The sequence below is a fragment of the Cyclopterus lumpus genome, chromosome 5 (assembly GCF_009769545.1).
Source record: "Cyclopterus lumpus isolate fCycLum1 chromosome 5, fCycLum1.pri, whole genome shotgun sequence".
In the NCBI taxonomy this organism is placed as follows: domain Eukaryota; kingdom Metazoa; phylum Chordata; class Actinopteri; order Perciformes; family Cyclopteridae; genus Cyclopterus; species Cyclopterus lumpus.
The window spans coordinates 10949563-10963691 of NC_046970.1; the positions used below are offsets into that span (position 1 = coordinate 10949563).

Sequence of the window (14129 nt, forward strand, 5' to 3'; positions counted from 1 at the left end):
GTTCTTATTGTAAGATCACCATTTATCTTTAGAGTAGTGAATACTCAAGCCTTATTATCTGATAACAAAATGTACCAGATAATATGAGCCAGTTATTTGATGATATTTTATATTGGGAAGCAAGTACTGCATACTTTGTGCATGATTACACAATGATAAGGAATACTTAAATCGACTTTATACTTGTAGGTTTCATATATTAATTGTGCTAAAAGTTATTCTATGGACAGTATTTTTTAATATCAATTAACATTACATTTTAGTAAAGCGAATAAAAGGTGAACATTCCCACCGTACTGTTCTTTTTTTCCCCTACAACATTGATTATCTGTTTCCATACGTACGTGTTCATCTTCCCATTTCCGATAGTCCTCGAAGGCGACTAACAACCGTCGACAGTAACGTTAACTGTTACGGCTTGACACTTTAGCTTTGGATTGGAGACCAGAAACAGCGTCGGTGTCGTTCAAAGAAATCTCATTTCACAATGTAAGTCTACCATGTTTCTACCAAACGTTTTTAGAAAATCAAATATTACTATGGGAATCCTTTCTAACGTACGTGCATTCGGGGTAGTTTGGCGGAACAGGATCACAGAAAGAGAGCAACGCCCTAAACTTAGCAACTAACGTTAGCACGCAACAAGTGCTACGACGGTATCGTTAGATTGTGGCTAAGCTAACCACCGCAGCGTTACATGAGAGCCCGGTTACTTTAGCCACCCAACACAAAGTACGTCAACCACCTGTTGCTAGTTAAGTAGAAAGTTGAAGGAAACTATGGCATGGTGATGTTCTAACGTCCACATCTGCATAGCGTTAACGCTAAATATACCCGAGGACAATGAGCTTCATGCTAGCTTAGCCTTTCCTCGAGTTCGGGCTTTTCTTTTTTGTACCCTTAGTCACATAACGTTACGTTCAGTTGAATTAACCTAACGCCGCATACATTCAGTTAAGTTAACCCAATCAGTTTTTAAAATATATACTTTAAAGTATGTTTATTTATCTATAGGTTATGCACCTTTCACCGAGTCAAATTCATCCTATGTTTAACGTCCCTGGCCCTAACAACGTTGCATACGTCAGTGGTTCTCAAACTGTGGGGCGCCGAGGTATTACAGGCAGTGCGGAGAACTTCACATATTACAAAAGTACGTGTAAATGTTTACGTTATGTGCAATGGACACACTGTGCCATTCACAGAGAGGCGCTAGCAGACAGACAGATGTGCCGTGAACTACACAAGCTTTTGACCTGATTGGGTTAACTTAACTGAACGTATGCGGCGTTAGGTTAACACAGCGTGGTCATGTTCACAAGACTCCTGAAAGCACGACTGTTTTTCCCTCTGTGAGGAGACGGGAACGGAGCATTCAGCTGCTTCACAGCGAAGCTCGTTGGCTCTCACGAGGAAAAGTGTTGTAGCGAGTCTTTGAGCTCAGAGACATTACACATCCGTCATATGCATCCGTCATACAGGACAGTACAAGTGTACACATTATCCATACACATATTATTCTGCAAAGAGGAAGTGGACTCAGTTCATTTATTTTTTGCATCACATTACTCCAGTCCTGGCCTCTCTCCACTGGCTCCCTGTTCGTTTTAGAATTGACTTAAACATTTTGCTGATCACTTTTAAAGCACGCCTGGATCTGGCCCCAAGCTACATCATTGAAATGTTAGCCCCATATGAGCCAGCTCGCAGCCTTAGATCTTCTGGTGGTGCCCTTCTGGCCGTTCCAAAGTCAAGGCTTAAATCAAAGGGTGACTGTGCTTTTGCCATTAGAGCCCCTTGACCTACCTGAGGGGATAAGACTCGCAGAATCAGTAGCTTCTTTTAAATCACTTCTTAAAAAACATTTTTATAGAACTGCTTTTAAGTGATGTTGTCCTTTTTATGCAGTTCTTTGTTTCCCCTATTTTAGTTTGTCTGTTCTGCTTTATTTTGTATTTGTATTTTTCTATTCCTCTATTGTGTTCATTGCCTATATGGCATGGTCTCCTTTGCCTCCTATATTTTCTATAATGTTTACTTGTTTTTTTTGTTTTGTTTTTTTACTTGAAATGTTTACATGTTTGTGCAGGTTTACATAAATGTAAAACTTGTTTTTAAAGGTGCTATATAAATAAAGTTATTATTTATTTTATCTTTAATATACTTTTTAGTCAAATTTATTAATTCAATTATAATTATTAATTTGCTGATGCATAATTTCTAATGAAATTGTCCTATCTGTGACATATTTGGAAAGCTGAATGAATTAAATCTTCATCTTCAAGGCAGAGAGCAGCACCTTCCTCAGGAAGCTGGAGATGTGGGACCGGCGACTTGATCAAGGGAATATTTATTCCTTTGAGAATTTGAGTGAATTTGAACTAATACTGATACAACTTGATGGCTCACACATATCTGCACTAATTTTGTTTTGCACTGGTTGCACGTTATTGTTATGTAAAACTCTTTATTGCCAAATATTTGAACTTGTTTAGTTTCGTTTTTTACAGGTTACACTTTATTGTTATTATCTTGAAAATATACTCCGTGCCAAACATGTAAATAGCAGCCACAATAAGCTATTTGCCAAATATTAGTTCTTTTTTGCATTGTTCTAACAAAGTGATTGCACTTTTTATTTGTTTTTGTCTGATGGAGCAATCTGGTTTACTTGAAAGTGATTGCAATTTTCTTTATTCTATTATTCTAATAAAAAATCACCATGGACCATTTTGTTACAATTTTGAGAACCACTACGTTAAGTTAACCTAACGTCGCATAGGTTCAGGCAAGTTAACCTAACGTTTCATACGTTCAGTTAACCCCAATGTTACAAACAAGCTGAACACATTTCTTCGTTAAATTGTAGTTTTAAATATTGTGAATCACTAACGGTTTGAGCAAAGTAACGTTAGTTTTAATATGTCATTTAAAAACAAGAAACGTATTCATGCCTAAGTAACCTTTTGTTGGTAACGGGCAATAATTGGAATAATTAAAGTAATTAAACCTAACTAGTTAGGACAGAGTGTTGCTTTATCATTACATTTAATTTAGCTGATGCATTTATCCAAAGTGACTTACAATCATGTTAGTCATACACAGCTACAGGGAGCAATTCAGGGTTAAGTGTCTTGCTCAAGGACACATCGATTATTATCATTCACTGTTTATCGAACTGTGGTCATGCTACATATACAATACAATATAAATACAGCTCAAGCTATAACAAATTCCCTTGTTTCACTATTTCCCTATAGAATAATTATTTATTGGTCAAGTACGTTGCACATACAAGGAATTTGACTCGGGGAGAGGTTCAATTCAGTTTATTTTTGCAAACCAATTTCCTCTGTTTCAACAATTTTTGGCATCCCTGATCAAATATAATCAAGAGGCATTGTATTTCATGATTTAGGCAGACTTTGCATGCTCATTTGCTTCAGGATGATTATTTAGTCATGGTGTCGTAGAGAGTGGATGTATGACAGAGTAAACCTGAAGCCATTTAAACAAAAAATCTAAGTGAAACTAAGCCCTATAATACAATCGTTCATGAAATTGCCGTGACTTTCAGGTCAGCAGCTGGTCCAGATGGTTCTGGCGCAGTGTCAGGAAACAAGCGCTTGCAGCAGACCCAGGCTCAGGTGGATGAGGTATAACATATCTTTCATTACTGGCATACGAGATCTAGTTACAATGTGTGTCATTTTTCACCTGGGCCAACTTTATTATTGAACCCCCCCGCCCCCCTCATTCACTCCCTCCTTTAATGTCTGAGACTTGTGTAACCCTTTGCATCAGTGTCATGAATCGGCACCATGTGTAATCAGTAGCTCTCTAATGTTCAACCTCCACGTCAGCTCTTTAAAATGCTGTGTGTGGGGGGGGGGTTACACAACACTTTCAGCATTTAGCCTGTAATGAGGGCATTTCCAATCGATTTCTATTAATTGTAAAATAACTTGTTTGTGTTCGAGTAGGTGGTGGATATTATGCGTGTTAATGTGGACAAAGTGCTGGAGCGTGACCAGAAGCTTTCTGAACTGGATGATAGAGCAGATGCGCTGCAGGCTGGAGCCTCCCAGTTCGAGACCAGTGCTGCTAAGCTGAAAAGGAAATACTGGTGGAAAAACTGCAAGGTGCCTGAACAAAAAAATCGCAGCACTTTTCCCACTGTAAATGAAAATAACTACATGACTTAAAATGAAGTCCACACTCAAAGTCTCGAGGCTCGAGGTGGTCTGAATTCGATTAATCCTGAAAAAACCTCACCCTTCATAAATAGCATTCCATGTTTACCCAATGAATGGTTTGTTTTACCTACACAACATGCTGAAGTGAAGCAAAGATATAGAAAATTATTCAATGTTAATTGTACCATTACCCTTTGCAGATGTGGGCCATCCTGATAGCTGTCATCGTGATCATCATCATCATCATCATTAGTGAGTATCAAGCGTGTGTTTAGAGAAGTTTTCATCAACCGTGATCAGAATAATCAATATGATTTTCAAAGAGTTAGTGCTCATAGCCCTTAATTATATAGAGTACTTATATTTACTTTAGAAAGGTTTCAGTTTGATCTTGATCTTTATGTTGAAATATAATGTATTTACAATCAGATACTTTTAGTTATTATATTCTTGGTAAAACTAATAAGTTCACAAACATTTTAACTTCATCACAGTTTGGACTTACTCCTAAGACAGCAACGACAGGCGGAGGAGTGGAGGAAACGATGGAGAGGAAAGGAGAAACGTACATAATTAAAGTTTCAGAGGAAAAGTCACGCAACATGCGATAACTGGCTGCTGAGCTCCACAACATTTTTGTCGTGTTTGTGGTTTAAACACGTGCAAGGTTTATACATGTGCCTGAGTAAAGGATTATCATAATAATGTTTTATCCTGCATTACTACACCATACCAAACATCTTTAAACTTATATTAGAGTTCCATGTCACTTGCCAAAGAAAACAGAAACATACATTCAGAAACGAAAACCTATAAAATTTTTTTACTAAATTATCTTTGAATGTATGACAAATTACACACGCACACAAACATTCTCCAATCCAACCTCAGGACTAGAAGTGAAGAATGTTGTTAACGCTCCTCAACATATATTAACTTTTTACGTTTTTTTTAATAGCCAATGATTTTGTGTGCCAGGCTATGAGAAGTGCCTATCAGGGTATGCTGTTCTGTGTTAGTTTAGATTGTGATAGTACCCCTGCATATCATTTAAGAGACTCCCCTTTTACAATACATACACATTTGTACTTCTCAGATGCCAACAATTAGATATTTCTCATTAAAAAATAAATGCTGTTTTATGATCTAGTGTCGTGCCCGTTCCAAACAGGTCTGTTTTGAAACAGGCCGATTGCTTGACCTCCGGTATTTCACCTTTCGAGAACCACTCATCCAAACGTCACAATGGACTTCCTTTTGTCCTTAGCAATACACTTGCCATGACAAAGTACATTCCCTAGGAATGCTATATATGCATTATTTGGGTGCAATCGCTCACTCAAGCATAGACTGATATCAAGCTAACTGCACCCAGCGTGCCATTCAGCCGTGTAACAGTTAATAGGGGTCTCCTCTTGATACACTACACAGTGTGTACTTACACGAGAATGCATATGTCCCGTAGATCTCAAGAGTGCACAATTGACACTTCATTGGGTCCTCAACAAAATACCAGCCAAGTGTGAAGTTGAACGGTTGTCGAAGGCATCAAAAGACATACATGCATACATACTGACAGACTCCCTCCAATTTAGTTAGATAGTTACAGTCGACCGGGTAAAGGTGGGCTCTGAAGCCCACCTTTTATTGTATTTTATTTATACGCATGGTTTAGTGCTAATTCATTTCTTTGTGTAAAACGTTGATTTTGGATTATTTAAGAGGAATTTCATTGGTAACCTCAACAAATAAGCTAACCAGTAACTGATCATACCTGTCCTTGTCCATTTAACTTTCAGGTAGGGCTTAATTAGGAAATAGTATGGGTTTGTGTTGAGATAAGTGCCTTTTATATTAAGACCGACAGCCTCACAGCTAGGTGAAGTTGGAGACACTGCCGTGAAGTTTAAAAAAGGAAAAAGTGCTATAGTGGGTTAAAAGTGGCAAATCAGGTGCTCTCAATGATGTGCCAGCAAGTTTGACTTTGTGATATATTCAAGCCTGAAAAGTAAGAACATGTAGTGTTAGACAGATGCCTTTATGGGTATCTCCAATGGAGACCAACCAAAATACAGCCACGTCTTATTTATCATATAAACCAGCCACTAAAAGAGTAGTGCCTTCTGAACTGTCAAGACAATTACTGTCAGCTCAGCTTATTTAACCTTTAATAAAGTATTCTGTTTAGTAACACTTGCATTTATCCCAGCTGATCGAAACAAAGTGCATCTTGTGTGATATTTTAGTTTTAATATTCTTCTAACAAAAGCGCTTTATGTAGTATTTTTGTCTCACTGTTGCTAAGCATCATATGTTTGAGTGTCTAGAAAAACTTTGTTGGGCACTGACACCATTATATACCAACACTGGATGATTGCATTCCCTGCTGCTGCCTCCATCCTTTTCTTTTAGACTGGTCTTCAGTGTGTGTAAGAAACTGTTTACAATGAGCACTACACAATACAATAAGATGGGCAATTTAACATTTTATATAGTATATAGATTTAACCAAACTGTAGCCATTAAGGAAACTGGTCTGCAGACCAAATGTTTCATCACAGGTGTGTGGAATTGTCATGATTCTATAATTTCTTCTCCAGAAATGTAAGACCCAGTAACTTCCAACCATTGCTTATGTCTAACCCTCTGAGCATGCATTTGGAAATACGTGCATTTCTACTCTTTGGGTTTAAATGCCTTTTGCTTGAATAAAACAGATGTGATTTAAAATACGAAGCCTGGTCTGTTTTTTTGTTTCTGATCCGTGAACGAATAAATGTCTGTTTACTCTTTTCAAAAGGGACTTGCTATCTCACAGCTAGTTTTGGTCTGGTTTTATAGATTGCGATATTGTCATGGATCCTTCTTTTGGAGTCAAACATAGCCATTGCTCAATAATTTAAAGATCAAGTTGTGCGTCCGCACTGCAGCTCATTGGCCACCACCTTATCACTGACACCAGAAAGATTGTAAAAAATTAAAAAAAAAGAATTGTCAACTAATTTTACTTTATTGCTGAGAACTTTCCATATAAAAAATGGTTGTGGTCAATTATAACCCACTGATGACACATTATGATGGATCTATTGGGCCCCCTGAGGGTCCGGCGCCGTAGCTCACTTTGCCCAGTTGGTGATCCAGTTTTACCTGCTCGATTACCATGTCTGCCAAAGACATAATGTAACCTCTATGAGATGTCTCCCGGCCAAATAAATCTCGTGGAGCTGGGCAGGCTTGTGGTAACCGCAGTTTATTCAGCATCTCTTTAACATACTTTAACATACCTGCATTCATCACAAAGGACCACACAGTTCCGTCATGTCGTGTGGACAAAAACGCATGCTCAGTCTAGAAAGACGGCATCACGTCAGTGTTAACTAGCTGTACTGGAGACATTCTTCACTGACAATAAAACACGTACAAAACTAATATCTAACTTAATGAAAACATGGTGAATATAATACAAGACAATTACTATACAAACAGATAAAGCCAGCTCAACTTGTATGTACCTTCCCAATTAGTTAACACTATATTGTCCACAGACATTCATAGACAAGTTACCTATGTGTGAATCCTCCGTTGCTCTGAGGATTACCCAGAGTCCTTTGCGTTTGTTATTCAGCGCAAGTACATATTCACAACAGCAGGTGTTTTAGCGGGATTTAACTTGAACCTTTTCAACTGTTACAATAACATCACTGTATTTAGTAATTTTAGTCTGTTCAATCATGGAGTGGGCGGCCTCAAGTTGCACAAATGTGCCAAGCGCTTCGGAATCAATGACCATTTTGCTAACGTTCGTGACTAGGACATAATTAAACCAAAAATACCTATAATACGGCCCAGCGATCCATTTGAAAGAGTTCTATCGCTCGGATATTGAAGCAGAGACACACAATGAGTCATAAAGGTAAATATGCCATCAGAGGATCGAAGAACATCAGTGTCGTTCACGAGTTGTCTCAACAGGTTAAGTTAGCCCCATTGTCCACCAGCGAGAACAGGACATAAACAAATTTAATGTAATCGTTGTCTTGGGTTTTAGTACCAGCAGAGGCGCCGCAACGGAACAGGCAACTCAGGCAATTGCCTAGGGCCCCAAGCTGAAGGGAGCCCTGAGGGACGGCTGACGTCAATGACAAAATAATGGAACCGCTTTAGACGCTGCAACGACAATGCATCGGAAATGCCCCCACAGGGCCCTTTCCGAGTTGTCACTGGCTAGTTGCTAGTAGGGGGCCCCAACAGACGGCTGATATCGCTCCATATCAGCGACACAACTTGAAACCCCTGTAGACACTACAATGACACGTCGGGAATCTCCCTAATGGGGCACACGAAACAAAAAAACAAACAAGAGGATGAAAAGAAAAAACGTGACAGTGGGAATGTGGAAGCTATGTGTGTTACATTATGAACAAGTAGTGCAGCCAGCCTGCCACTTTATCCCAAACATCATCCACCAGGCACTGAATAAGTTTACTGCACATTAGCCTCTTGAGCCCGATGGGCCCCCAATTGGGTGCAAATCAAAACATTTGTAACAGATAAGCTTCATACAAACACTGATCACAAACAAATATAGCCATGCTGCACATCAAATTAAACAGCAGAACATGGGCTACAAGAATATATAAGCCATACCCCAAACACTAACTAAATGAATTACCAAATATCAAAATTCATATTGCAGACTTGTTTTCAGCCGATTGGCGCATTTTGGTGGCTAACGCTACGTAGCATTATGCTACACAATGAAACAGCAGACACAGATTCTGTGTAACGTGAATTCAGCCATTTTCAACATTGAGGCAGATGATTTAGAATTGGAGATCAATTCTACTGTTTCCAGACCACGCCTCCAACTGCCAAATGACATGTTAAATTACATATACAGTGAAAACCTTCTGAATCTGTATAGTAATTTAAGCATTGCATTGCGTCTCCTCTTGGCTCTTCCTGTCTCTGTTGCCTCTGGTGAGAGGAGCTTTTCTTCATTAAAGTTGATCAAAACCATTTTGAGGTCAACCATGTGCCAGGAGAGGCTCACAGGACTGGCACTGATTTCCATAGAAAGAGATGTTCGGAGGTCCTTAAATATGGAAGACATAGTGGCTGTATTTGCAGAAGCCAATGCCCGCAAGCAGCAGTTTAAAAAAAAAGAGGCACTACTATTAGACTGTGGTTATAGGACCAAGGTGTCACAGCAAGGGTTAAGTTCTTCCGTTCCACTTCAATTCCTTGTTTGTTTGTTTTTTTTGCTTGGTTGCGTCTTTATCATTCTGAAAATTTCATACCCAAAAATTTCAGTTATGTTTGTTTTTCTGTTATTTATATATTGTATGTAAAGTTTGCATTCAGATAGTTATGTTATTGATTAATTATTTTATATGTTAATTGTTTAATAAAAGATTTCTTTACTGATCCGTAGTCCTGGACTTCATTTATCATCATTATGGGGGGCACCATGGTCCTTCTTGCCTAGGGCCCCCCAGGGGGTCTAGAAACACCCCTGAGTACCAGTATACTCTTGTGTGGGACACTCCACATCTCCAAAGAGTACAGCATGACTTTGCTGTCGGCAGTGGTGAGTAGTGTGAATGTGTTTACTAAATAACGTTAACATCAACATCTCTGCCATAAGTCACTGCGGTCATGTGAGCTGGGCATTACATTTTCAATTAAATTCAGTTTATTTTATATAGCCCAATATCACAAATTACAAATTTGCCTCAGAGGGCTTTACAATATAATGCACCTCTATTCACGGTGTGTTACAATACAGAGGCTTGTACGGCCCAAAAGCACGGAGATAGACCCTTATTTAAGCAATGATTTGTAAAAAACAAGTAAAAAATAACATTCATTTGGACATATTATAACATATGAAGTTACACTACTGTACTGTTTTTAATTAAAAGTCATCTGAAATTCAATGATTATATTCATAATTTCACAATATAACTTATTAAAGCAGATCCTTAAAAGGTTATATTATATTTCCACTGGATTGTTGTTCATGAGGTCCCCTGCTATGTTCATGTCTATCTTTTTGAGATTTTACTGTACAGTTTGTAAAAATTAAAGGCAAAGTTGGCTCAAATAAAAAGATCATATTCCTAATTTCCCAATATTTTAACTGTTATTAAAGCATATCTTTAAAAGGTTATATTATATTTCCACTGGTTTGTTGTTCACGAGGACCTCTATGTCCATGGTTATTCTCAGGAGATTTTACTGTACAGTTTCTGAGAAAATCAAAAGCAAAGTCAGCTAAAAAGAGAAAACTATATTCATAATTTCCTAATATTTGAATTTCTTAAAGCAAATCCTTAAAAGTGTATATACAAAAGACAATAGGTTGTTATTCAGGAGGACCTCTGCTATGTCCATGGTTATCTTCATGAAATTTTACTGTACAGTTTCTAAGAAAACTAAAGACAAAGTTAGCTAAAAGGAAACTTGAGGTAAGGGGGGGGGGAGGTTCCTTCCTTGCCTCCTTGACAGGCTTCCTTCCTGGTGAGGTGAGGGAAGGTGAGTTGAGGGGGGGGAGGGTTGCTCGCATATGCGTAAGAAATACATCAAAACGCCAAAAAACAGTGAGAAATTGTCCCATTCATTTGAATTCCGGGCTGTTTCAGAGTTTATAATGGGTGTGTATGGCATGGAATGTTCAGATCTAGAGTGAGAGAGCCGCCTGCTAGAGTGAGAGGGAGGAACCGAAAGTCCTACAAAAATGTTCACTCTTTTTACACCATTTATGGATCAAAACATAGGGAATTTTGTGCTGGTCCTCACGTGCGCCGATGGAATCCACGATGTTTCCCACATCTGTCAGGAGAAACCTTAACGAGGTAGTAAGTCCACCTCTCTGCCTCATCCGCCTCCATTATATCTTTCCCTCCAAAACGTCTTCTCACACAGTCGGACCTGATTTCTAAATCGCCGCTAGAGACACATTTCTTACACTACAGTCCCACCGGTCACAGTATCTGTTCATCAAGTCGTCCTTCCTCTCAAAACAATATTGCCGAAAAAAATAGAGCTACGGTTAACTGACCGTTAACCTCACCTCAACCTCACCTCACCTCACCTCTCTCCTCCCCTCCCCTAAACTCTCCTCCCCACCCCTCCCCTCCCCCTCCCTTCACCTCTTCTCCAGCTCCCTTCACCTCTCCTCCCCTCACCTCACCTCAACTCTCCTCAAATCAACTCACCTCCCCTCAACTCTCCCCCCCCCCACCCTTACCTGCCCCTCACCTCACATCACCTCCCCTCCTGTCTAACGTATTAATAGACTTATTAATATACTCTACTTTTGATTATAACAGGAAAAATGCGGAAATATTTGTTTTACCCTGGGAGAATGGCAGTTTCATTCCGTAACGGACCACGGGGATTTCTCCGCCAGGATCCGACCGATGCAGCCAAAGTCCTGAAAGACAACCCGTCTCTGCAGGACAAGTCTGCACCTGTCAAGGAGGAGCTGGTCAGGCAAAATGCACTGACTATGGTCCACCAGAGAGGAGGAGACCCTTCAGATAAAACTGAACTGTCTAGAGATTACATCCTGCAGTTTGGGAAGTCCTTCCGCTGGCTTCTGGAGAATGACATTGGGTATACCATCTACCTGAACAGGAACCAGCAAAAGGAGGAGGCTGCAGGAGTGTTTATGGCAGCAGGCCACAACAAGGACAGCCTACTGTCATTTGTGACCAAATTCCCTCATCTTTCGAGAAATCCAGTATCTTCTCAGCTACGAGGAACAAAAGCCAGTTGTGATAGCAGCAGCATCGGAGGATGACCATCTGGTTGGTTTTGGCTCTCGTGCCAACAACACCTGGCAAGAGATTTGGGACAGCAGGGAGGATGGCTATTCATCCTTCATTGTGTAGAAAAACTGTGCTGCAGGGACAAAGATGCACAAGCTTCAACTCTACGTCCAGAAGAAACTGCATCCACCCACTGTTTCCTCTCTGATGACACACGCCTCGCATGCTCCTGCTGAAGCCATTGGTGGGTCTGGTGTCCTATTTGTTTTGTCATACACACAGAATAGAATACACCTCCATCATACAAGTCATACAAGCCCAAATACAAGAAGCTATTTCTTTAATGACCTTCTAACTCTTGTCTGTTTGCATCACAGTGATGGATGAAGATGAGATGAAGAGCTAGAGAGAGAGATGCTGAGTATCTCTCCTTCCAAACAACATGTGCAGAGCTATGAGTAAACATTTGGTGTCTTTTATTTCTTTGTTTCCACAGATTCACAATCGTTTACAGTTCAGCCGATTTGCTATTAATCGTGTATTCTATTTAGCATATGATATTGTTTTGTGTTTAACAGCTGTTTTTGCATCCTTCTCTCCTTGCAGCCCCTGCATTACCATCTGTAATGAGACCTGTGCCCATTCCCCAGGAGCTCATGTGTCTGATGCCAGAAGGAGCAGGTCATCCGTCAACAGAGGCGACTGTCACAGTTCCTGGTGTGTAGTATTTTACCTGTATTTGCATTCTAAAAATATCCATATCAAAATGGTTGTTTATTCTTTAAAATCTTCATGGTTGTAAATTAGATACTGGTGCACGGTTTTCGGACCAAAAGTAGGCAGCACTCCAGTGTACAGCTCGCTGAGTTTCACAAACTGCAGTGTAGATGTTGTGTTACATTCTTGCTTAATCTTATTGTCAATAATAATAATAATAATAATAATAATAATAATAATAACAATAACAATAATCTCCTCCTATGAATCGCCACCTTAACGTGGTGGAGGAGTTTGAGTGGCTCAATGATCCTGGGAGCTATGTTGTCGGGGGCATCAGCCCCTGGTAGGGTCTCCCAAGGCAAACAGGTCTCGGGGGAGAGCCCAGACTAAGAGCGGTTCAAAAAAACCCTGATGAATAGCAGCCCACGGTCTGAAGCTACAATGCACGGACAAGGGAAACCGGGGCACCCTCCCGGAGCCAGACCCAGGGCTCAGCCCGAAAAAACAGCATGGAGCAGCAGTCACCCTGTGGACCCACCACCCGCAGGGAGAATTATCGGGGTCGGGTGCTATGTAGACCGGGCGGCGGGCCAGGCGGGCCAGGCGGGAGACCTGGGCGGGTCGATCGCCGGCGGCATAGACTAGCTCTAGGGACGTGGAACGTCACCTCACTAGCGGGGAAAGAGCCGGAGCTGGTGCAGGAGGTGGAGCGGTACCAGCTAGATATAGTTGGGCTCACCTCCACGCACAGCATGGGCTCTGGAACCAAGCTCCTGGAGAAGGGTTGGACTTTGTCCTTTTCTGGAGTTGCCCAGGGTGAGAAGCGCCGGGCGGGAGTGGGGATACTCACAGGCCCCCGGCTAAGCGCCGCTGTGTTGGAGTTTTCCCCGGGGAACGAGAGGGTCGCCTCCTTGCGCCTACGGGTTGCGGGGAGTAAGGCTCTGACTGTTGTTTGTGCTTATGCACCGAACAGCATTTCGGAGTATCCGGCCTTCTTGGAGTCGGTGGGAGGGGTCCTGGAAAGGGCGCCGCCTGCCGACTCCATAGTTGTCCTGGGAGACTTCAACGCTCACGTGGGCAATGACAGAGAAACCTGGCGGGGCGTGATTGGGAGGAACGGCTTGCCCGATCTGAATCCGAATGGTGTTTTGTTGTTGGACTTCTGTGCTAGCCACAGTTTGTCAATAACGAACACCATGTTCGAACATAAGGTGGCTCATAAGTGTACCTGGTACCAGAACACTTTTGGCCGGAGATCAATGATCGACTTTGTAATCGTATTATCTGATCTGCAGCCGTATGTCTTAGACACTTGGGTGAAGAGAGGAGCAGAGCTGTCACCACTTGATGGTGAGTTGGATCAGATGGCGGGGGAGTCGGCTAGAAAGACCTGGCAAGCCCAAACGTGTAGTGAGGGTGAACTGGGAACGTCTGGCAG

The 14129-nt window shown here is 41.0% G+C and overlaps 1 protein-coding gene across 1 annotated transcript; it reads left to right on the top strand.

The window, feature by feature from the left end:
- The first annotated feature begins 358 nt into the window (after nt 1–358).
- Nucleotides 359–6929, top strand: vamp3 (vesicle-associated membrane protein 3 (cellubrevin)). Its single transcript, XM_034532831.1, has 5 exons — nt 359–489; nt 3578–3656; nt 3984–4142; nt 4397–4448; nt 4691–6929. Coding segments are annotated over exons 1-5 (309 nt in total). The 5' UTR covers nt 359–487; the 3' UTR covers nt 4708–6929.
- Nucleotides 6930–14129: the final 7200 nt, after the last annotated feature.

Bases quoted from the DNA above. Each gene is read 5' to 3' on its own strand.
- vamp3 (XM_034532831.1), top strand. The intron at 3,657-3,983 runs GTATAACATATC...GTGTTCGAGTAG, and splicing joins CCCAGGCTCAGGTGGATGAG to GTGGTGGATATTATGCGTGT. The intron at 4,143-4,396 runs GTGCCTGAACAA...TACCCTTTGCAG, and splicing joins ACTGGTGGAAAAACTGCAAG to ATGTGGGCCATCCTGATAGC.